This window comes from Rhinopithecus roxellana, chromosome 21 (assembly GCF_007565055.1).
Source record: "Rhinopithecus roxellana isolate Shanxi Qingling chromosome 21, ASM756505v1, whole genome shotgun sequence".
NCBI lineage: Eukaryota > Metazoa > Chordata > Mammalia > Primates > Cercopithecidae > Rhinopithecus > Rhinopithecus roxellana.
The window spans coordinates 244,108-267,996 of NC_044569.1; the positions used below are offsets into that span (position 1 = coordinate 244,108).

The 23,889-nt window shown below is 39.2% G+C and overlaps 1 protein-coding gene across 3 annotated transcripts in view; it reads right to left on the bottom strand.

The window, feature by feature from the left end:
• The window catches only part of USP14 (ubiquitin specific peptidase 14), a 57,437-nt gene that overhangs the window by 27,954 nt on the left and 5,594 nt on the right, over window positions 1-23,889 (bottom strand). For 2 of the 3 annotated variants that reach the window (XM_010354892.2, XM_030925781.1), the window contains exons 3-5: window positions 20,898-20,930; window positions 8,472-8,576; window positions 7,188-7,291 (exon numbers count right to left, since the gene is read on the bottom strand). In XM_010354892.2, the coding sequence (XP_010353194.1) occupies window positions 7,188-7,291; window positions 8,472-8,576; window positions 20,898-20,930 (242 nt within the window). The remainder of the gene's footprint in view (window positions 1-7,187; window positions 7,292-8,471; window positions 8,577-20,897; window positions 20,931-23,889) is intronic. The other variant, XM_030925782.1, reaches the window with a different exon arrangement.

Sequence of the window (23,889 nt, forward strand, 5' to 3'; positions counted from 1 at the left end):
ACAAAGACGTGAGCACAAATTTAAGACTGTTCGAATTGGTTATAAAAAACACATAAACTGCTACACATACGTTTAAAGAAAAAACCCAAGTATAACACAAATCTTCATCCCTTTCTCTTTTATTTTGAGACTGAAGTCTCACTCTGTCGCCCAGGCTGGAGTGCAGTGGTGCGATCTCAGCTCACTGCAGCCTCTGCCTCCTGGGTTCAAGCAACTCTCCTGCCTCAGCCTCCCCCTCTCAAGCAGCTGGGATTATAGGTGCCCACCACCAAACCTGGCTAATTTTTGCATTTTTAACAGAGATTGGGTTTCACCATGTTAGCCAAGCTGGTCTTGAACTCCTGACCTTCAATGATCTGCCCGCCTCAGCCTCCCAAAGTGCTAGGATTACAAGCATGAGACACTGCTCCCGGCCCATCTCTTTCTTTTTTTTTAAGAGACAGGGTCTCATTGCATTGCCCAGGCTGGAGTGCAGTGGCATCATCATAGCTCACCGTAGTTGCAAACTCCTGGGCTAAAGCATTCCTTCCAGCTCAGCCTCATGAGTAGCTGCAACTACAGGTACACACCACCACACTCAGCTATTTCTTTTTTATTGCAGAGATGCAGGTCTCACTATGTTGCCCAGGCTGGTCTTAAACTTCTGGCCTCAAGCTATAGATTCAGCCTCCCAAAGCACTGGGATCACAGGCATGAGCCATCACATCCAGCCCAGGGCATATCTTCAATCTGTATGAATTAAATGTATGATGCATTTTCATCATATCCTGACCTAAGGGCTGAGAAGATGGCGAAGAAAAAGTGAGTATCAACTATGTAGACTTTTCTGTTATTTAAAATTTTTTTGTCAAGAACAAGTGGAAATCAATTACTTAGAAGGAAGATTTGTGTGCCAGATGTGGTGGCTCACACCTATAATCCCAATATTTTGGCAAACCGAGCTGGGAGGATTGATTGAGGCCAGGAGCTTGAAACCAGCCTGAGCAACATAGCCATCTCTTGTCTCTACTTTAAAAAAAAAAAAAAAAAATCAGCTGGACATAGTGGTGCACGCCTGAGGTCCCAGCTACTCAGGAAACCAAGTCAGGAGGATCCCTGAACCCAAGAGGTCAAGGCTGCAGTGATCTGTGATCGTGCCACTCCAGAGCCTGGGCAACAGATCAAGGGCCTGCCTCAAGAAATAAAAAATAATTTAAGGCCGGGCGCGGTGGCTAAAGCCTGTAATCCCAGCACTTTGGGAGGCCGAGACGGGCGGATCACGAGGTCAGGAGATCCAGACCATCCTGGCTAACATGGTGAAACCCCGTCTCTACTAAAAATACAAAAAACTAGCCGAGCGACGTGGCGGGCGCCTGTAGTCCCAGCTACTTGGGAGGCTGAGGCAGGAGAATGGCGTGAACCCGGGAGGTGGAGGTTGCAGTGAGCTGAGATCCGGCCACTGCACTCCAGCCTGGGCGGCAGAGCAAGACTCCGTCTCAAAAAAAAAAAAAAAAAAAAAAAAAAAAAAAAAAAAAAAAAAAAAATAATTTAAAAAGTTTTAAAATTTTAAATGAAGATATGCCCTCAACAAGCTAAAAAGAAGAAAATAATTTTTAGTAGTATAAGCAATCCCATACACAATTTCACACAATGAACATATCCCCTAGACAGCTGTGAGATGAAATATGGGGCTTTTCTGTTCCCTCCGAGTGTCTCAGTTCTTGCATGCCTCTCACTGAACTGAATGAGACTCTAGAGTTTAAAGATAAATATTTTCAGCCAGGCACAGTGGCTCACGCCTGTAAATCCAGCACTTTGGGAGGCTGAGGCAGGCAGATGACTTGTGAGGAGTTTGAAACCAGCCTGGACAATATAGTGAAACCCATCTCTACTAAAAATGCAAAAATTAGGCATGGTGGCACACACCTGTAATTCCAGCTACTTGGGAGGCTGAGACAGAAGAATTGCTCAAGTCTGGGAGGCGGAGGCTGCAGTGAGCTGAGATCACACCACTGCACCGCAGCCTGGGTGAGAGAGTGAGACTCTGTCTCAAAAATAAATAAATAAAAAATAAGGGGGAAAAAAAAAAGATGACACTGGGTACGCTGTGTATATTGAGAGGTGGGGCTTGCTAGTCTCCAATACAACAGATACGGCAATGTGATACTGTCTTTTGAGGAGTAATTTATAGAATTTTGGGATGATTTTTTATAACATATAGTTTTCACTCTAGGTTCTAAACTGAGAACCTAACTCCAGGAGTATGATGAGATTCCACTGTTGGGCGGCATTAAGCAAGCCATTTCAAACCTTGTTTTTACCTGTGGCTACAGTTCTTGGTCCTTACTGCCTCTTAAGCTAATCCAGTCTATTTCTCTTGAATACACTTTCCTTCTACTCTCCATCATTATACATCCCACTTATTTATTATTTTATTTTATTTTATTTTACTTTATTGTATTTTATTTATTTTATTTTTTGAGACAGGGCCTCACTCTATTGCCCAGCCTGGAGTGCAGTGGCAAGCTGATGGCTCACTGCAGCCTCAACCTCCCGGGCTCAAGCAATCTCCCACCTCAGCCTCTGAGTAGCTGACTTACAGGCACACACCACCTCACCTGGCTAATTTTTGTTTTGGTTGTTTGTTTGTTTTGTAGACATGGGGTTTTGCCATGTTGCCCAGGCTAGTCTCAAACTCCTAAGCTCAAGTGAGACACCTGCCTCAGCCTCCCAAAGTACTGGGATTACAGGCAAGAGTCATCGCACTCGGGACTCATACCTCCTAACTCTATAGAACCTGCCAAAGACAAGTTCTGCTAAGTATTTGTGAGGATGATCTTCCTCATCTCCAGCTGTGAAACACCTTTCATGGAATGTTTTTCTGTTCTTTCATTCTTGTTGTTATCAGTTAGTGCCATTTTTCCAAAGACATACTACCATCCATGACATCTTGTATCAGTTAGTTTACTAAAGTGCACTCTCTTGAGAAAATTTAGAATTCAAAAACTACTTCTTTTGTTTGGCATCAGAGGTTGCTGTACAAAAAATAATAATAATAATAATACTAAAAATAAAAACCAAAAAGCAAAAAAAGTAACTTTCACTTTTTATTTTTTTAAAAATAAGAAAAAAACAAAAAAAATGTTTCTTTTGGTTTCAGGAAAATAGAACCACACAGGATGAAATCTCCCCTGCTTATAAAGAACTCTTTCCAAAACATAAAAGGGCACTCTCCCAGGAAGAGGCTAAAAGGCATCCAAGAAGAAAATAGTAAAGAGGAAATCTTGGAAGTGAGCCAAGGCTATCTCCACCAGCCACTCCCAAGGGTGCTAGCCAGAAAGCTACCCCAGCAAACTACCTATTCAGATAATTTGCAACTGAGACTTAAGGAAGAGAATATGATGGCATGATATGAGTACACAACCTTCAAACAAATGAGGGAAGAACAACCCTTACATCCAAAAAGAACAGAGTTAAAAGGCCAAACAAGGAAAAAAAAAAAAAAAAAAACTTTAAATAAAAATACTTCAGAGCCTCAGAAAAATAAAAGCAGGATTTAGATCCAAAAATTAAGAATAAGGAGTTAAAGCCGGGTGTGGTGGCTCAAGCCTGTAATCCCAGCACTTTGGGAGGCCGAGACGGGTGGATCACGAGGTCAGGAGATCGAGACCATCCTGGCTAACATGGTGAAACCCCATCTCTACTAAAAATACAAAAAAACTAGCCGGGCGTGGTGGTGGGCGCCTGTAGTCCCAGCTACTCTGGAGGCTGAGGCAGGAGAATGGCGTGAACCCGGGAGGCAGAGCTTGCAGTGAGCCGAGATCGCACCACTGCACTCCAGCCTGGGCGACACAACGAGACTCCGTCTCAAAAAAAAAAAAAAAAAAGAATAAGGAGTTACAAAAAAGAACAGAAGGTCATGATAAATAAGCAATGAAACAAAGCAGATGCATGAATCAGTAAAATGTAAGACAAAACTGAGGCATTTTCCCAGAGCACATCACATAAAAATTATAAAAATTTAAAACATGAAGAAAAGTTAGAAGACTAAAAAACAGATCTAGAAATTTTAATCTGTATAAGAAACCAGGTAGAGGAGAAGCAGTATCTAAAGAAATAATGACCAAGAAATGTCCTCGAGTTTGGGACAAGAGTCCTCAGACTAAAAGTGCTTACTGAGTACTAAATAAGATAAATAAAACCCACACTCTCACATTCTTGGAACACTGGGGGAAAGAAAAAAAAAAGAGAAAACCCTAAAAGCTACTAACAGAAAAGAATAAAAATCAAGACTGATATCAGATCTCTCATCAGTAAGCACGGACACACAAAAATAGTGGAGAAATAACTACCAGTCACTGAGGAAAAATGGCTTTGACCTAGACTCTTGCCCCAAGCAGTATTATCATCTAAGGATAAGAGGAAAGGGTAAAATAAATCAGTATTTTGGGATATATATAAAAGACACAGTAAGATTCACTAGGCAATTTTTAAAGCAAAATTAAAAACTGTATTAAAGAACAAAATAATAATCTTAGCTACCTAGAATTCAGAGGATAATTTGAATGTCAGTACTCTGCTTAAAATTTTCCAATGGCTTCTCTTCATCCACAACACAAAGTCCACACTTCTTAAAAATGACTTCAAGACTTCTGGCTGGCCCCTGCTAATCTCCCATCTAGCACCTTTTCTACATCCATTCTTCTCCAGGCAGTTGCACTGAGTATGCTGCAGTCTCCTGCCTCCAGACGCTTGCTTAAATACTATTTCCTCCAGTCCACTCTCACACTTCCCTAACCTCTCATCCAGGCTGGGATAACACCTAACTGTTTAAATACCAGTTACTCTAAGCAGTCTTCCCAAACTATCCTTAGATACCCCTTATGAACCCCCTTAGATGTTCTCATAGCAGCCTACATTTCCCATCAAAGCAGTTCTGAAACAGTACTTGTTTACTTGATAGTCTTTCTCTATTAGACTGCAGGTGCCTTGAAGACAGATACTGTGTCTTGCTCACTGATAATACATCAGCTGTAATCTATGCAGTTTCTCATAAATACCTGACAACTATTCACTTCAGAGAAATGTAGAAAACCTTTAAAGTCACTCTTTCAGATTTCTGCACAGTCCTTCTCTCCCTTCTCTTCTGCTTAGTTCTATCACAACATTTCACAAGAGACTGAGGGAAAAAACAAACATCAATATTCATAAAGCTGTCTAGAATCCAAATTGTAGTTCAGAATTCTATCATAAGGAACTGACAATTTATGTATCAAGACAGTTGTATAAATTCAGTCAGAATTAAGTTACATATTTTTTAAGTTTCATTTATACTCACTGGAAGAAAGGACCCTTATTTGTAGACTATTTCACAGGTTCTCGAAACATTTGTAATTAATTCTTTACTCTTTTCCTTTCATACGATGGTATAAAAACAAAATGTTCTTTCTTTTTTGAAACCAGTACTGACTGACATAAGGATAGACATATATATAAATGGAAAAGAATCAAGGGTCCAGAAATGAACCTATACATTATGATCAACTGACTTTCAAAAAAGGTGCTAAAACAATTCAGTGGGGAAACAACAGCCTTCAACAAATGATGCTGGAAGAACTGGATATACACATGCAAAAGAATAGGCAAATACCTCCCTCCCTCCCACCCATACATAAAAACCGCAGGCCTCAATAGAAGAGCTAAAAGTATATTAACTCTTGAAAAACAACAAAGAAGTAAGTTTTTGTAACCTAGAATTAGACAGTGGCTTCTTACATATGAAACCAAAAGCATATGTGACAAAAGAAAAAATTAAAATTAAGATTAAACTACATCAAAATTAAAAAACATGTGCACTACAAACGTATCATGAAGAAAAGTAAAAAGACACTGCATACAACAGACTTAGGAAAAAAAATAAATTTTTAAAAAACAAAGTAAAATGACAGCTTATAGTATAGAAGAAAAGATTTGCAAATTATCCATTGGGAAAAGAACTTGTATATATGTAAAAACACATTGAATTTTTAAAAAGACAACCCACTTAAAACACAGGCAAAAGATTTAAACAGACATTTCTCCAAAGAAGATATACAAATGGCCAATAAGCACATGAAAAGATGCCCAACATCATTAGTCACTAAAAAAAAAGTGCGGCCGGGCGCGGTGGCTCAAGCCTGTAATCCCAGCACTTTGGGAGGCCGAGACGGGCGGATCACGAGGTCAGGAGATCGAGACCATCCTGGCTAACATGGTGAAACCCCGTCTCTACTAAAAAAATACAAAAAACTAGCCGGGCGAGGTGGCGGGCGCCTGTAGTCCCAGCTACTCGGGAGGCTGAGGCAGGAGAATGGCGTAAACCCGGGAGGCGGAGCTTGCAGTGAGCTGAGATCCGGCCACTGCACTCCAGCCCGGGCGACAGAGCAAGACTCCGTCTCAAAAAAAAAAAAAAAAAAAAAAAAGTGCATGACAACCACAATGAGATACCGCACTTCACACCGCTAGATGGCTTAATCAAAGACAGAAAATATTGACAATCTTCTCACATTGCTGGTGAGAATGTAAAACAGTACTGTCGCTTTGGAAAATCATTGTGGCAGTTCCTCAAAATGTTAAACGTAGTTACTGTTATGAAAACGTTCATCTACACAAAAAACATCAACGTTCACAGCAGTATTACTTATAACAGCCAAAAAGGAGACACAATCCAAATTTCCATCAACAAAATGAATGGATAAATAAAATGTGATATATACATAAAATGAAGTATTATTCAGCCATAAAATAGGAATGCAGTATTATATATGCTATAACGTGAATGAACCACGGAAACATGCTAAATGAAAGAAGTCAGTCACAAAAAAACCACATATTCTATGATTCAATTTATATGAAATGCCCAGAATAAGCAAATCTATGACAGAAAGTAGATTAATGTTTGGCTAGGGCTAGAGGTGGGTGAAAGGGTATAACTAGTGACTGCCAGTGAGTATGACACTTCTTTTGGAGGAGGCGGAAAATGTCCTAAAATTGATTGTGGTGATGGTTGCACAAACTTGTGAATACTGTAAAAATCATTAAACATTTTAAAATGGTGAATTGTATTAGAAATTAATTATATCTCATTAAGGTGCTAAAGAAAACAAAACAAAACAATACTACTCACCCAAATGTGAACATCCCTTACCCAAAAAAGACTGCAGTCTTACCTTTTAAGGGCATCTTTGAGTTCAGGCACAGAACGAATACACTGAACTGTGGCATTCATGTAACAAGTGTTACCAAGGTTTGTCAATCCACATGGTAACTCCATCTAGTTTAAAAAAAAAAAAAGGATTAAATCATTAAACCATTTTTACAAAATGACATGACATATATAAATCACTAAAATTCTCATTTTGAATCAAGTACCATTTACTAGCTTCTACCAATTTATATTCTGCCTTCACTCTAAAGAAACAGTTTTATTTCCCCCCCAAAAAAATGTTTACTTGGATCATGCTGGCCATATTATGTTTTAGTTTCCTTCTTAAAAATAAGAGAATAATCATACCAGTCTTGCCTTCTTGGCAGGTTTATCAGGAGAAAAGAAGAGGCAAAACATGCATAGAAACACTTCAAAACAAAAAGCAAAATAATAGGTTGGGTACAGTGGCTCATGCCTGTAATCCCAGCACTTTGGAAGGCTGAGGTGGAAGGATAGCTTGAGGTCAGAAGTTCAAGGTCATCCTAGGCAACACAGCAAGACCCTGTCTCTACCAAAAAAAAAAAAATTTTTTTTTTTACATTTGCTGGGCATGGTGGTGCACGCCTACAATTTTCACTACTCAGGAGGCTGAGGTAGGAGGATCACTTGAGCCCAGGAAGTTGAGGTTACAGTGAGCTACGATCATACCACTGCACAACAGCCAGGGTGACAGAGCAAGACTCCATCTCAAGGGAAAAAAAAAAAAAAAAAAAAAAAAACAAGAAAATGAATGAATGGCACTAAATAAACGCAAGGTGTTAAAAAAAAATTTGACACATGTGTTGGCCAGTTTCTAAACTGATTTTGCATTTAAATTCAGGGTAAAATGTATATATTTTCCACATGAAGGATTTAAAAAATTTAAATATCCCAGCATTTAAACTACTCTTTGACCCTGTTTTCTCATAAATAGTAAACACTTATATAGTACTATCTGCCAGAAACATATTTATTACAGATATTAGCTAAATATATATAAGTTAAGCCTAAATAAATTCACTTGGAAGTCTGAAAACCAGTAGTAAGGTGTACAATACAAAAAAAAAAACCCTAACTGTGCATTATTTAACCACAGGACTCCCTTAATCTAATTAAAAATAATAAAACTCTTATTTACAGATAAAAACATCCATCTTGGTATTAATGATTAAGTCTTCAAGACATTTAGATACTACTTTCTGAAAGACACTGTAATAATGGTCCTTCAAAAAGTAGTATCAAACATATAAAATCTGGCGTGTCTTACAGCAGATGCTAACTGTTCTTCTGTCATGTCTTCTACGAAGACAGTTTTGGCTGAGGGTTCTTCTGGAAGAGCATCTGCTGACCCCATCATTAGTAGAGTCATTCCCTGTTTTTAAAAAAAGTTATTTCATGAAAATCCTTAAAAGTTGGTAATGTTTATGTCAAACAAAAGAAGCCAGGCACAAAAGAACACATATTACATAATTCTATTTGCCAAAAAAAGTAAATCTACAGAAAGTAGATTAGTTGTTGCCTAGGACTGGAGGTGGGAAGAGGGAGTGGCTTTAAATGGTACAAGTTTCTTTCTGGGGTAATAGAAATGTTCTAAAATTAGATTGTGGTGAAGGCTGCACAACTCTGTAAATACACTACTAAAAAATCACTGCATTGTTTAAAACAAGTAAAAAGCCCTGGGGTGGCTGTTTGAGGCCAAGGCAAAGGTGTAAAGAAACTTTTTAGTGATGAAACTTCTAAATCGTGATTGTGGTGGTGGTTACATGACAATACAGAATTGCCCAAAGTCATCAAACTGTACATCAAACACAGGTGAATTTTACTCTATATAAATTGTACCTGAATAAAGCTGAAGGAAAAAACAAATATTGCCATAAAAACACCTAATAATGTTTAGAATATTGTAGCAGAGGGAATTTTTCAAATGATTATTAACATTTAGTGGCATCACCTCTCCCCATAACAAACTAACAACTAATAAAATTCAGACCAGGCATAGTGGCTCATGCCTGTAATCCTAGCACTTTGGGAGGCCGAGGCTGGTGGATGGTTTGAGTCCCGTTCAAGACTAGCCTGGGCAACATGGTGAAACCCCATCTCTACAAAAAATACCAATATTAGCTGGGTATAGCGGTGCATGCCTGTAATCCCAGCTACTTGGGGGCTAAGGTGGGAGGATCACTGGAGCCTGGGAGGTTGAGGCTGCGGTGAGCTGTGATCTCACCACTTGCATTCCAGCCTAGGTGACAGAGTGAGACCGTCTCAAAAAACAAAACAAACAAACAAACACTAATAAAATTCTTTCTGTGAGTGTCTATTGTGTAACTGTAGTGATTGTTTCCATTTAAAAACAAATATTTTTAGAGCATTAAATTCTCCATTACTGAAAAATATCAAACCAAATAGAGTAAATTTGTCCAAAATATCCAATTATATAATTCTACACATTAACCTAAGTAAATACTTTTATTGAATACATATGCAAACACTCCATACAATCAATAGAAGGACAAGGAAGACACTGTCATTGTAAAGCTCATAATCTTAAAATATGAACAACACCTTACTCGCTTACTCAATATCTTAACTGGAAGGCATGAACACATGAGACAAAGAAAAAGGTAGGACCAGAAGTGGAGGTTTTAAAAAAAAAAAAAAAAAAAAAGGAGGGAAAAATGATAGCCAGAAGACTAAAAATATCCAGATGATAATTAAAATTAGGAAATTAGTAAGGCCAACAAATTCAGTTAAGAATACCTACAATTAAATCTAAAGACCTTTATTCTATCACCTTTTATTTCTACATAGACATCTTATAAGATCATTGCAAAGCAGTAAAGCAGTACTAAGCCATCACTACAGAATTTTTTTTTTTTTTTAGAGACAGGGACTCACTCTGTCACCCAGGCAGGAATGCAGTGGCACAATTACAGGTCACTGTAGCCTCAAACTTCTGGCCTCAAGTGATCCCCCCATCTCCCAAAGTGCTGGGATTGCAGGTATAAGCCACCCTACCAGGCCAAGAATCTTTTTCCAAAGACAACTGTCTCAGGAGCCAACTATTTAAAGAATATACTAGCAATAACCAGTTGGAAAACACAATAGAAGAAATGCCAACATATATCTAAGAATAAACATAACAAGAAAAATGTAATACTTTAATAAGAGAATAAAGCTTTACTTAAGGATAGAAAAAAAGAACCTAAATAAATTGAAAGACATGACAAGTTCTGTACTTGAAAAATTACTATAAAAATGCAATTAGTTATATAAACTTAATGAAATTCCTTTACAAAACCTTGCAAAATGATTCATTCATGCAGCAAATTTATACCCATGATAATAGCTAAGAAATTTCTGAAAAAGAATAGACTAAAACAATGCCCTTAAAAATTACTGGGAAAAGGGATTATATAACAAAAAACATTGAGAAAAACTGTATAATTCAGAAAAAACATACTATCAGCTCTCCACTTCATACCATACCACAACCATAATGAATTAAAAGCAAAGATTTAAATGTAAAAAAATTAATATTCATAAATAATGCAAGTGAATTCAAAAACTCATGCATTGTTGGAAGATTTTCTAAAATTGACATAAATATTAAAAAGATTGATGTAACTATAAAAATGTCTATAAAACATTTGAAAACAATAAACTAGGGGAAAAACTACACCATATATACTAAGCACTCAAAAAAGAAAATCTGTAAGAAAAAGCAAATACATATGACAAAAATGGGCAAAAGAGATTTAAAAAAAAAAAAGCTTAAAATTAAAGAACTAGGTAAGCTACCTTAAGCTAGAAAAAGTAAAAATAGGCTGGGCGTGGTGGCTCACGCCTGTAATCCCAGCACTTTGGGAGGCCGAGACGGGTGGATCACGAGGTCAGGAGATCGAGACCATCCTGGCTAACATGGTGAAACCCCATCCCTACTAAAAATAGAAAAAATTAGCCGGGCATGGTGGCGGGCACCTGTAGTCCCAGCTACTTGTGAGGCTGAGGCAGGAGAATCACGTAAACCCAGGAGGCGGAGCTTGTAGTGAGCCAAGATTGAGCCATTGCACTCCAGTCTGGGTGACAGAGCGAGACCCTGTCTCAAAAAAAGAAAAGGTACACCTGCAGTCCAAGGTAATCGGAAGGCTAAGATGGGAAGACTACTTAGCAGCTCAAGGCCAGCCTAAGCAACATAGCAAGATCCCATTTCTAAAACAAACAAGAAAAGTCACTACCATTTGCCTGGGTTTCAGCATTTCATTCAACAAAATATGATTATATAAAAATTCAAAATTAAAATTTCAAAATTAAAAAAAAATTAAAACCAAAGTAGAAAGAAAGCAAAGAGAAAAAATTAGCAAAGTGAAAATATTAACAAAGTAATAAACGAACAGGCTAAAGATTTTTTTTTGGTGGGGAAACAATCAATGAAAGTGATAAAACTCTGGCTTGATGATAAAGGAAACAGACAAATCATAATTTGCCCATACTAGAGAGGAAAACGGCACTACACAATCTAAAATTAAAGGATAATAACATTAGAGTATGACAATCAATTCAACAACTTAAATGAACCAATTCCTTCAAAAATACTGATTATCAAGCTGATATGAAAGAAAATATAATAAAAATAGTCCCACATTTATCAAAGACGCTAAATTCTTTTTTTTTTTTTTTTTTTTTTTGAGACGGAGTCTCGCTCTGTCGCCTGGGCTGGAGTGCAGTGGCCAGATCTCAGCTCACTGCAAGCTCCGCCTCCCGGGTTGACGCCATTCTCCTGCCTCAGCCGCCCGAGTAGCTGGGACTACAGATGCCGCCACCTCGCCCGGCTAGTTTTTTGTATTTTTTAGTAGATACGGGGTTTCACCGTGTTAGCCAGGATGGTCTCGATCTCCTGACCTCGTGATCCGCCCGTCTCGGCCTCCCAAAGTGCTGGGATTACAGGCTTGAGCCACCGTGCCCGACCCAAAGACGCTAAATTCTTAAAGTCTTCCTACAAAGAAAACTCCAAACCCAGATGAAGTCTAGTGAACTAGCCTTCACAAGAGAATTTTAGTGAATCTAGGCTTCACTAGAGAATTTTAGGCAACACTTAAAGAAAAAATACCGCGGTGGAGTGGCAGCAGAAATAAAAAAGAAAAAATACAAACTCATAAAAGAGGGGACGCTTCCTAACTCATTGTATAAGACCAACATTACATTGATAGCAAAACCAGTTTAAAAAAGAACACAAGAAAACTATAAACCATTATCTCTTAAGAAAAGAGACACTAAAAACTTTAATAAAAGATAAGCAAATAGAATCTAGCAATATGTAATGTACAAGTGGGGTTTATCCCAATAATATAAGTTCTGTTTAATACTCAGAAGTCAGTGTAGTTTACACTAATGGATTAAATGACAGGAAGAAATGATATAGAAAAGGCATTTAACAAAATGACAAAATTCAACTTCCATTCATGACAAAACCTCTCAGGAAACTAGAAACAGAGTTCCTGAACCTGATGATGAGCATCTATAAACTACCTCCAGCCACGAATGGAGGCTTTTCCCCTAAGGTCAGGAAAAAGGCAATGATGTCCACTATCAACCACTTCTACTCAGCACTGTTTAAAGTCTTAAGCATTGCAATAAAGAAAAAAAGAGAAACAAAATGCACAAAGATTAAAAAGGAAGAAATAAAATTGCCCTTATTTGAAGACGACATGTATACCTACAATATCCTAAGAAATTAATACATGAAATAAAGTCACAGCATATAAAGTCAATTATAAAAATTAACTTTATTTTTATATACTAGCAAGCAATTGGAAAATGACATTTCAAAAATACCACAGCTGGGTGCAGTGGCCCACATTTGTAATCCCAGCACTTTGGAGGCCAAGGCAGGAGGATTACTTGAGGCTAGGAGTTCGAGACCAGCCTGGTCAACATGGCAAAACCCCATCTCTACTAAAAACACAAAAATTAGCCTGGCATAATGGCACAATCCTGTAGTCCCAGCTACTCAGGAGGCTGAGACACGAGAACTGCTTGAACCTGGGGAGGCAGAGGCTACAGTGAGCCATGATCATGTCACTGCACTTCAGCCTGGGCAACAGAGTAGGACTCTGTCTCAAAAACAAAAACAAAAACTTAGCCAAGCACAATGGCGCATGCCTGTAGTCCCAGTTACTCAGGAGGGTGAGGTGGGAGGACCCCTTGAGCCCAAGAATTCAAGGTCACAGTGAGCTATGAGCCACTGCACTCCAGCCCATGCGACAAAGCAAGACCTCGTCTTAAAAAAAAAAAAAGTACCACTTATGATAACATTAAAAACCACGAAATAAGCCAGATGCAGTGGCTTACGCCTATAATCCCAGCACTTGTGGAGGCTGAGGCGGGCGGATCAGGAGTTTGAGACCAGCCTGGCCAACATGGCGAAACCCAGTCTCTACTAAAAATACAAAAATTAGTCAGGCGTGGTGGTGGGTGCCTGTAATCCCAGCTACTCAGGAAGCTAAGGAAAGAGAATCACTTGAACCCAGGAGGCGGAGTCTGCAGTGAGCTGAGATCACGCCACTGCCCTCCAGCCTGGGCGTCAGAGCGAGACTGTCTCAAAACAAAACAAAACAAAAAAACCATGAAATACTTAACAATATGTGAAACAAAATATGTGTAAGTCCCAACATTGAACATTGTTGTGAGAAATGTTAAGATCTAAATAAAGGAAAGGTTTACCATGTTTGTGAATTAGAAGACTCAATACTGAGATGTCCCAGACTGACATACACATTCAATGCAATTCCAATAAAAATCACAGCAGGCTCTTATGGAGAAAATGACAAGCTGAATCTAAAAATATGCAATAGACATACAAAGATCCCAGAATAGCCAACATAACTTTAAAAAAGAAAAACAACTGGAAAACTTAGACAACCTGATTTCAAGGCCTGAAGAATCAAAACAGCAGGGAGTGGGTACTGGTGTAAAGGTACATATAAAAATCAATGGAAGAAAACAGAATCCAGAAATAAACCCGTATGTTTATGGTCAACTGATTTTCAACAAAGGTACTGAGGAAGAACGGAAAAGAATAGTCTTTTCAACAAATGTTGCTCACTAAACTAAATATTCATGTGAAAAAATGACCTCAACCATTGCTTAACAGCAAACACAAGAATTTACTCAAAACAGACAATAGGTCAGGTGCGGTGGCTCACACTTCTAATCTCAGCACTTTGGGAGGCTGAGGCGGGCGGACCACCTGAGGTCGGGAGTTCGAGACCAGCCTGACCAACATGGAGAAACCCCATCTCTACTAAAAAAAAAATACAAACAATTAGCTGGGTGTGATGGTGCACACCTGTAATCCCAGCTACTCGGGAGGCTGAGGCAGGAAAATTGCTTGAACCTGGGAGGCAGAGGTTGCAGTGAGCCGAGATAACGCCATTGCACTCCAGCCTGGGCAACAAGTCTCCAAAAAAAAAAAAAAAAAACAGACAATATAAGCCGGGCATGGTGGCTCACTCCTGTAATCCCAGCACTTTGGGAGGCCGAGGTGGGCAGATCACGAGGTCAGGAGTTCAAGACCACCCTGGCTAACACGGTGAAACCCCATCTCTACTAAAACTACAAAAAATTAGCCAGGTGTGGTGGCGGGCGCCTGTAGTCCCAGCTACTTGGGAGGCTGAGGCAGGAGAATGGCGTGAACCAGGAGGCGGAGCTTGCAGTGAGCCGAGATCGTGCCACCGCACTCCAGCCTGGGCAACAGAGCGAGACTCCATCTCAAAAACAAAAAAAAAGACATCTAAATGTAACAGCTAAAACTTATTAAGTTTTAAAATAAAACAGGAAAAAAAATCTTGTAAACTTGACACAGGCAAAGATTTCTTACAACATAGTTCAAATCACTAAAAAATGTGATAAACTGACTTTGATAAAATTACCTTTTATCCAACAAAACAGTATTACATAAATTAAAACACAGGGATACCTTGATATTGCAGTTTGGGTTCCAGAGCATGAGAAAGCAAATCTCACAATAAAGCAAGTCACACAAAAATTTTTCCCCAGTGAATACAAACGTCATGTTTATATCAGTCTGTAAAGTATGCAAAAGCATTATATCTAAAAAAGAATGCACACATCTTAATTTTAAAATAATTTATTGCTTAAAAAAAAAAGCTGACAATCATCTGAGCCTTCAGTTAATCATCTCCTTGCAGGGCGGGGGGTCTTGTTTCCAAGTTGATGGCTACTGCCTGATGACAGCACTGGTTCCTGAATCCTGGGTAATTGCCTAAAATGAGACAATAAAACCTGCCACACTGACTTCCTTCATGAAAGAGTTCTCTGTAGCCTGAGGTGCTGTTTAACAGCATTTTATCCACAGTAGGACTTCTTTCAAAACTGGAGTCAATCCTCTCAATTCCTCCTGCTGCTTTATCAAGTAAGCCCGTGTAATATTTTAAATCCTTTGTTGTCATTTCAACAACATTCACAGCTTCTTCACGAGGAGTGGAGTCTATCTCAATAAATTACTTTCTTTGCACATCCATAAGTTACCTCCTCAACTGTTCAAGTTGTATCATGAGATTGTGGCAATTCAGTCACAATTTCAAGCTCCATTTTTTTATTCTTGTTTTTTAGACACAGGGGTCTTGCTCTGTCACTCAGATTGGAGTGTAGTGTCACAATCATAGATCACTGTAACCTCAAACTCCTAAGCTTCAGCGATCCTACTGCCTCGGTCTCCAGAGTAGTTAGGACTACAGCTATATACCATCATGCCCAACTAATTTTATTTTTTGTAAAGACAGGGTCTCACTGTGTTGCCCAGGCTGGTCTCGAACTCCCAGCCTGAAGCTCTCCTCCTATCCCAGACTCCCAAAGTGCTGGGATTATAGGAGTGAGCCACCGTGCCTGGTCACTTGTAATTCTAGTTTTCTTCCTATTTCTACCACATGGGCAATTATATCCTCAACTCAAGTTTTGAACTCCTCAAAGTCACCCACAAGGGTTAGAATCAGCTTCTTTCAAACTCCTGGTAATACTGACATTTTAACTTCCTTCCATGAATGTTCCTAATGGCATCAAGAATGGTGAATCCTTTCCAGAAAGTTTTTGATTTTGCCCAGATTCATGGAGAAATAACTTTATAGGGAAACTTTAGCCTTACAAAATGTATCTCTTAAATAATAAGATTTGAAAGTAGAAATTACTCCCTGATCCATGGGCTGCAGAATAGTTGCTGCGTTAGCAGACATGAAAACAACATTCATCTCATTTATCTCTCTCAAAGCTCTTGAGTGACTAGATGCATTGTCAATGAGCACTAATATTTTGAAAGGAATCTTTCTGAGCAGTAAGTCTCAATGGTGACCTTAAAATATTCACTACTCCATACTGTAAACAGATGTACTGGCATCTGGGCTTTGTTGTTGCATATACAGAGCATAAGCAGAGTAGATTTAGCATCATTCTTAAGAGATCCATGGTTTGTGGAATGGTAAATGAGCATTGGCTTCAACTTAAAGTCACCAGCTGCATGAGACTCTAACAAGACAGTCAGGCTGGCCTTTGAACCCAGGCACTGACTTCTCTTCTCTAGCTATGAAAGGCTTAGGCGGCATCTTTTTCCAATATCAGGCTGTTGCATCCACATTGAAAATCTGTTGTCTAGTGTAGCCACCTTCATCAGCAATCTTAGCTAGATCTTCTGGATGACTTACTGGAGCTTCTCCATCAGCACTTACTGCTTCACCTTGCATTTTTATGTTACAGAGATTGCTTCTTTCTTTAAACCTCGTGAACCAACTTCTGCTAGCTTCAAATTATATATCATATATATATACACATATATATATACACACACACATTTTTTTTTTTTAAGTTTCTGGGTACATGTCCAGGATGTGCAGGTTACACAGGTAAACATGTGTCATAGCGGTTTGCCGTACCTATCAACCCATCACCTAGGTATTAAGCCCAGCATGCATTAGCTATTTATCCTGATGCTCTCCCCACATCCCACTGCCTGACAGGCCCCAGTGTGTGCTGTTCTCCTCCCTGTGTCCATGTATTCTCATCGTTCAGCTCCCAATGATAAGTGACAACATATGGTGTTCAGTTTTCTGTTCCTGTGTTAGTCTGATGAGGATAATGTAGCTTCCTCACCTCTCTCAGCCTTCACAGAATTAAAGAGAATTAGGGTCTTCCTCTGGTTAGGCTTTGACTTAAGGAAATGTGGCTAGTTTGATCTTCTATCCACACCACTTAAACGTTCTTCACATCAGCAATAACGCTGCTTTGCTTTATCACTTGTGTGTTCATTGCAGTAACACTTCAAGAACTTTATCTTTTAAATTATAAATTTCCTTTGAAAACTGGACCTTTGTATTCACAACTCCGTTAACTGGTGCAAAATGCCTAGCTTTTGGCCTATCCTGGCTTTACACAGGCCTTCCTCTCTAAGCTTAATCATTTCTAGCTTTCTGTGGAAAGTAAGAAACATGAAACTCTTCCTTTCTCTTGAATACTTGGAGGCCATTATAGGGTTATTAACTGGCCTAATTTCAATACTGTCTTGTCTCAGGGAATAGTGAAGCCTGAGGAGAGGGAAGAGGAAATTGTGGGTCGGTGAGGCTGTCAGAACACACATTTACCAATTAAGTTTGCCGTCTTACAGGTGTGATTCATGACACCCCAAAACAATTACAAAAGTAACATCAAAGATCAACATACTTGACGTGAGAGTAATGAAAATGTTTCAAATATTGCAAGAATCACCAAAATGTGACAAAGAGACATGAAGTGAACATAGGCTGCTGGAAAAATGATGCCTAAAAACTTGCTCGATGCAAGGTGGCCACAAACCTTCAATCTATAAAAATCACAATTATCTGTGAAGCACAAAGAATAAGGTGTGCCTTTATATGAAACTCTGGGGTCAATCATAATATTTAAGAGAGCAAAAGGATAACAAAACCAAGAAATCTGAGAACTGCACATCCCAGAAATGCAAGGTTTAAGTTAAAAATCAATGAGAATAACCACATTACCAAAAGAAAAAAAAATCACACAATCATTTTAACAAACAGAAAAAGCACTTAACAAAATTTAACAGTCTTTCATAATTTTAAGTTGTAGTGAATTAGAATAAGACAAGATGTCTACTCATTTTGTTCCCTTTTTTTTTTTTTTTGAGGTGGAGTCTCGCTCTGTTGCCCAGGCTGGAGTGCAGTGGTGTGATCTCAGCTGACTGCAACCTCTGCCTCCTGAGGCCAAGCAATTCTCCTACCTCAGCCTCCCAACTAGCTGAGACTATAGGCGCGCACCATGACGCTCGGCTAATTTTTGTATTTTTAGTAGAGACGGGGTTTCACCATGTTGGCCAGCCTGGTCTCGGACTCCTGACCTTAAGTGATCCACCCTCCTTGGCCTCCCAAGGTGCTGAGATTACAGGCTTGAGCTACCACACCCAGCCAAGATGTCCACTCTCATCACTTTTTTTTTTTTTGAGATGGAGTCTCGCTCTGTTGCCCAGGCTGGAGTGCAGTGGCACAATCTCGGCTCACTGCAAGCTCCGCCTCCTGGTTCACGCCATTCTCCTGCCTCAGCCTCCTGAGTAGCTGGGACTACAGGCACCTGCCACCACGGCTGGCTAATTGTTTTGTATTTTTTTTTAGTAGAGACAGGTTTTCACCGTGTTAGCCAGGATGGTCTCGATCTCCTGACCTCGTGATCCACCCACCTCGGCCTCCCAAAGTGCTGGGATTACAGGCATGAGCCACCGCCCTCAGCCACTCTTATCACTTTCTATTAACACTGTATTAGAAATCCTATCAAAAAGTAGGACAAAGCCTGGCACAGAGATCAAGGCACGCGGATCACTTGAGGTCAGAAGTTCAAGACCAGCCTGGCCAACATGGCGAAACCAAAATACAAAAATTAGCCGGGCGTGGTGGTAGGCGTCTGTAATCCCAGCAACTCGGAAGGCTGAGGCAGGAGAATCACACGAACTGAGGGAGGCAGATAATGCAGTGAGCCAAGATCACACCACTGCACCTCAGCCTGGGCGACAAAGCAAGACTTTGTCTCAAAAAAAATAAATAAAAGAAGTCATCTATTTATCAATTGTATGTCAATAAAATTTAAGAAAACCGAAAGTCATGAATATTGAAAAGGGAGAAGTAAAACTGTCATTATTTGCAGATAACATGTTTACGTACACAGAAAACCCAATGGAATCTTCCCAAAACACAACTGGAATGAGTAAGTGAACTGCTTACAAGAACCCAGAATGAAAACAAACTTAGAAAAATCAATTGTATTTTGGCCAGGCGCAGTGGCTCACGCCTGTAATCCTAGCACTTTGGGAGGCCAAGGTGGGCGGATCACCTGAGGTCACGAGTTTGAGACCAGCCTGGCCAACATGGTGAAACTCCATCTCTACTAAAAATACAAAAATTAGCCGGGCATGGTGGTGGGTGCCTGTAATCCCAGCTGAGGCAGGAGAATTGCTTTAACCCGGGAGGCAGAGGTTGCAGTGAGCCGAGATCACGCCATTGCACTCCAGCCTGGGCAACAAGAGTGAGACTCTGTCTCAAAAGGAAACAAAAAGGAAAAATCAATTGTATTTTTACATTCTAGCCATGAACGCTGGAAACAATTCTTTAATATCATTTTAAGCAGTGAACAAATGTTAAGTTCCAATAATTTAAGAGAAGTCATGCAAGGGCTGGGCACAGTGACTCACACCTGTTAATCCCAGCACTCTTGGAGGCCAAGGCAGGAAGATCACTTGAGCCCTGGAGTGTAAGACCAGCCTGGGAAACATAGTGACACCCCCATCTCTACAAAAAACAATTAAAATTAATTAATTAACTGGGCATGGTAACACACACCTGTGGTCCCAGCTACTCAGAAGGTTGAGATGGAAGGAATGCTTGAGCCTGGGAGTTTGAAGCTGCAGCAAGCCATGACCATGCCACTGTGCTCCAGCATACGTAACAGTGAGGCCCTGTCCCCCCCGCAAAAAAAAAAACACTCATGCAAAATCTCTATTTAAAAACTACAACACTGCTAAGAGAAAACAGAGACCCAAACAAATAAGGAAGTACATCATATTCAAAGATTTTAATACGCAATATTGTTAAGATGTTTATTCTCCCCAAATTGAGCTACAGATTCAATGTAATCTCAAACAAAATCTCAAAGAGGAGAAAGCTGCAGAGCATAAGAACGTATACTACCTTACTTCAAGACTCTTTTTTTTTTGGAGACAGTCTCGCTCCGTTGCCAGGCTGGAGTGCAGTGGCGTGATCTCGGCTCACTGCAATCTCCGCCTCCCAAGTTCAAGCGATTCTCCTGCCTCCTGCCTCATCCTCCCGAGTAGCTAGGATTACAGGTGTGCATCACCACACCCAGCCAATTTTTTTTTCAAGACTTTTATTATAAAGCTTTAGTAATCAAAACCATTTGGTACTAGTGTAACTCTAATCTACTAGATCAATGAAACAAAAACCAAAAATAAACCTGTAACTAGTTTTCAAGAAAGAGCCCAACACAAGTCAATGGGAAAAGGCAAGTATTTTCAACAGATAGTGCTGGAACAACTGGATATACATGTGAAAAAAAGTCATCTGGAATATATTTTGGCATCATAATGAGGTTACTGCATTATAATAAATATTCATAAGATAATACTTACATTTTTTATTTTGATGTTTCCCCAATCATCATCCTGTTTCAAAGACAAACAAAAGACATTTAACCACTTCTGTACAAGCAGAACATAATCTAATAATCAATTTATTTTAATCTACTTCAAAACAGAATAAAATTTATCCTGTATGCAGATTTCATTTAAAATTACAACAATAAAAAAAATTTTTTTTTGGCCAGGCACGGTGGCTCACACCTGTAATCCCAGTACTTTGGGAGGCCAAGGCAGGCGGATCACCTGTGGTCATGAGTTCGAAACCAGCCTGACCAATATAGAGAAACTCCATCTCTACTAAAAATACAAAAAGTAGCTGGGCATGGTGGTGCACACCTGTAATTCCAGCTACTCGGGAGGCTGAGGCAAGATAACTGCTTGAACCCAGGAGGCAGAGCTTACAGTGAGCCGAGATCTCACCACTGCACTCCAGCCTGGGCAACAGAGCAAGGCTCCATCTCAAAAAAAAATTTTTTCTTTAAACACAAGCGGTCCTAAAGCCAGGGTTTCAAATAATTTGCTTCAACTGCATAAGGTAACACAATATAAAAGGCAGTAACCTTTACAGCATCAAATACTAAAAAACACATAAGTATAAAAAACATACTTTGAGCAAGTACTAAAATACAGTTGACTAATGACAGATGATAGATCCTATTTTTTGGGTGTTTGGAACCAGCAGAGCTAATAAATAACTAGCTTAATCGGCAAGAATGAAGAGTTAATGTAATTAAGGTGACTATAATTTATCATCAAAACCAGGAGACTCAGAAGAATACAAATGCTAGAATAAACCAGACTACCCAGGGCAAACTAAATCTTACTAATATTTGCATAACCACAAATGTTTCTCAAGTGCTAAATTTCACATCTATAAAGCAATTAAATACTTTCCCTTCAATATGTTGAATAAAGATCAATATATTTTTTTAAATGCATGATTAGTCCAGAGTAATATTTTAAATTACTGCAGCTAGGCCTTTCCCCTCATAGGATAAAGTCGATTCCATATTACTCCCTTTTATAGAAGGTATTGGGTATTCAATATGCTTGTCTACCCTGCATTGGTGCCACTAATTATATCCTCTATCTGCTTTAAAATGGAACAGTAACTTCCTACAGGCCCTTCTCAATTTAAGGACTATGACTGCTAAAGGTAACGAATGATAACTATAAATGCCCTCTAAGATCACTTACCTAAGGTCACACAAAGCTGGGAATGGAACACAGATCTGCTTGATTTATAAATCATAAGCTCATTTGGTGCCTTACTATGTTACTTAAACCTCTTTGACATTCATTTATAAAATTTCCTCATTTATAAGATACGGATAACATATAGTTGACAATAAAAGAAAATATAATAAAAGCCTGACACAGAAAAAGTACTCAATAAATGGTAACTATTAGCAGTCACAGTTTCATTTAATTTGCATGCTTCTATAACTCCTGACAACATACCACTAGTACAGTGGTCAGCACGATTTAGGCTATGAAGTTCACTAAAGGCCAAAGGTTCATACTGTACCTTCAGAGGTAAACAAAGTTATTTTCCTCCAACATGTGTTTTACTGCCCTGAGGGGGTAGCCATTCTTTATCTTTAAAGTTAACTATAGATCTTTAGCATTTTATCTAACCCTTGAAGAAAGTATTTTTTAAAACTATACTTATATTATTAAAAACAACAGAGGCCGGGTGTGGTGGCTCACGCCTGTAATCCCAGCACTTTGGGAGGTGCGAGGTGGGCAGATCACTTGAGGTAAGGAGACCATCACCAACATGGTGAAACACTGTCTCTACCAAAAATACAAACATTAGCCAGGAGTGGTGGCGGTGACCTGTAATCCCAGCTATTCGGGAGACTGAGGCAGGACAATCACTTGAGCCCAGGAGGTGGTGGTTGTAATGAGTTGAGATGGCGCCACTGCACTCCAGCACCTGAGTGACAGAGGGAGACTCCATCTCAAAAATAATAATAATAATAATAATAATAATAATAATAATAATAATAGATATCTTCTTGTCTTTTCTTCAGTCCTTCATCAGTGATGCTGGCAAGGATGGATTCTTAACTGTGGTAACTGTAATCATTCCAAAGGAAGTAAAGAAAAAAATTAGGTTTATTCTCTTTTTAAACAGAATTTTTTTCCTCCCATCTCCAGGTAGGAGTTAGGTAACAATTACTGTTACGAAAAAAGGGGACCAGGTGCGGTGACTCACGCCTGTAATCCCAGCACTCTGGGAGGCCGAGGTGGACAGATCACTTGAGGTCAGGAGTTCAAGACCAGACTGGCCAACATGGTGAAACCCTATCTCTACTAAAAATACAAAAATTAGCCAGGCATGGTGGTGGACACCTGTAATCCCAGCTACTCAGGAGGCTGAGGCATGAGAATCACTTGAACCCAGGAGGCAGAGGTTGCAGTGAGCCAAGACAGCGCCACTGCACTCCAGCATGGGCAACAGAGCAAGACTCGTCTCAAAAAAAAAGAAAAAGAAAAAAAGAAAAAAACGGCTCTTCATTAATGGGTAGGATGCAATAAAGGCCAAAAAAAAAAAAAAGACGAACACTTTTCCAGAACCACGGCTTTGGTAAAAATGCTGAAGTGCTTTGAATTTCAACATACAAATGCATGTACAAAATTACATTCTGTAATAGTTTTTTTAAGAAAACAAACCTATCTGTATTGTTCCATATGTTTAAGCTGAGATAAAATTTTCCAACCTCATCATGGAAAATTACTAAGGAAATATTAATTGATTTCATTTTAGTCTAAACAAAATAAAACTAATACTTTTAATACATCCTCATAGGAAAAGAAATTCACACAATACAGATAACTGTAAAGTGTTCCACTCTTCTGACCCACAGAGGTATCTGGTAATACAATACATTTTAAAATAAAATTTAAATGATGCTTTTAGAACAAAGTCATGTCCTTTGCAGCAACATGGATGGAGCTGGAGATCATTACCTGTTAG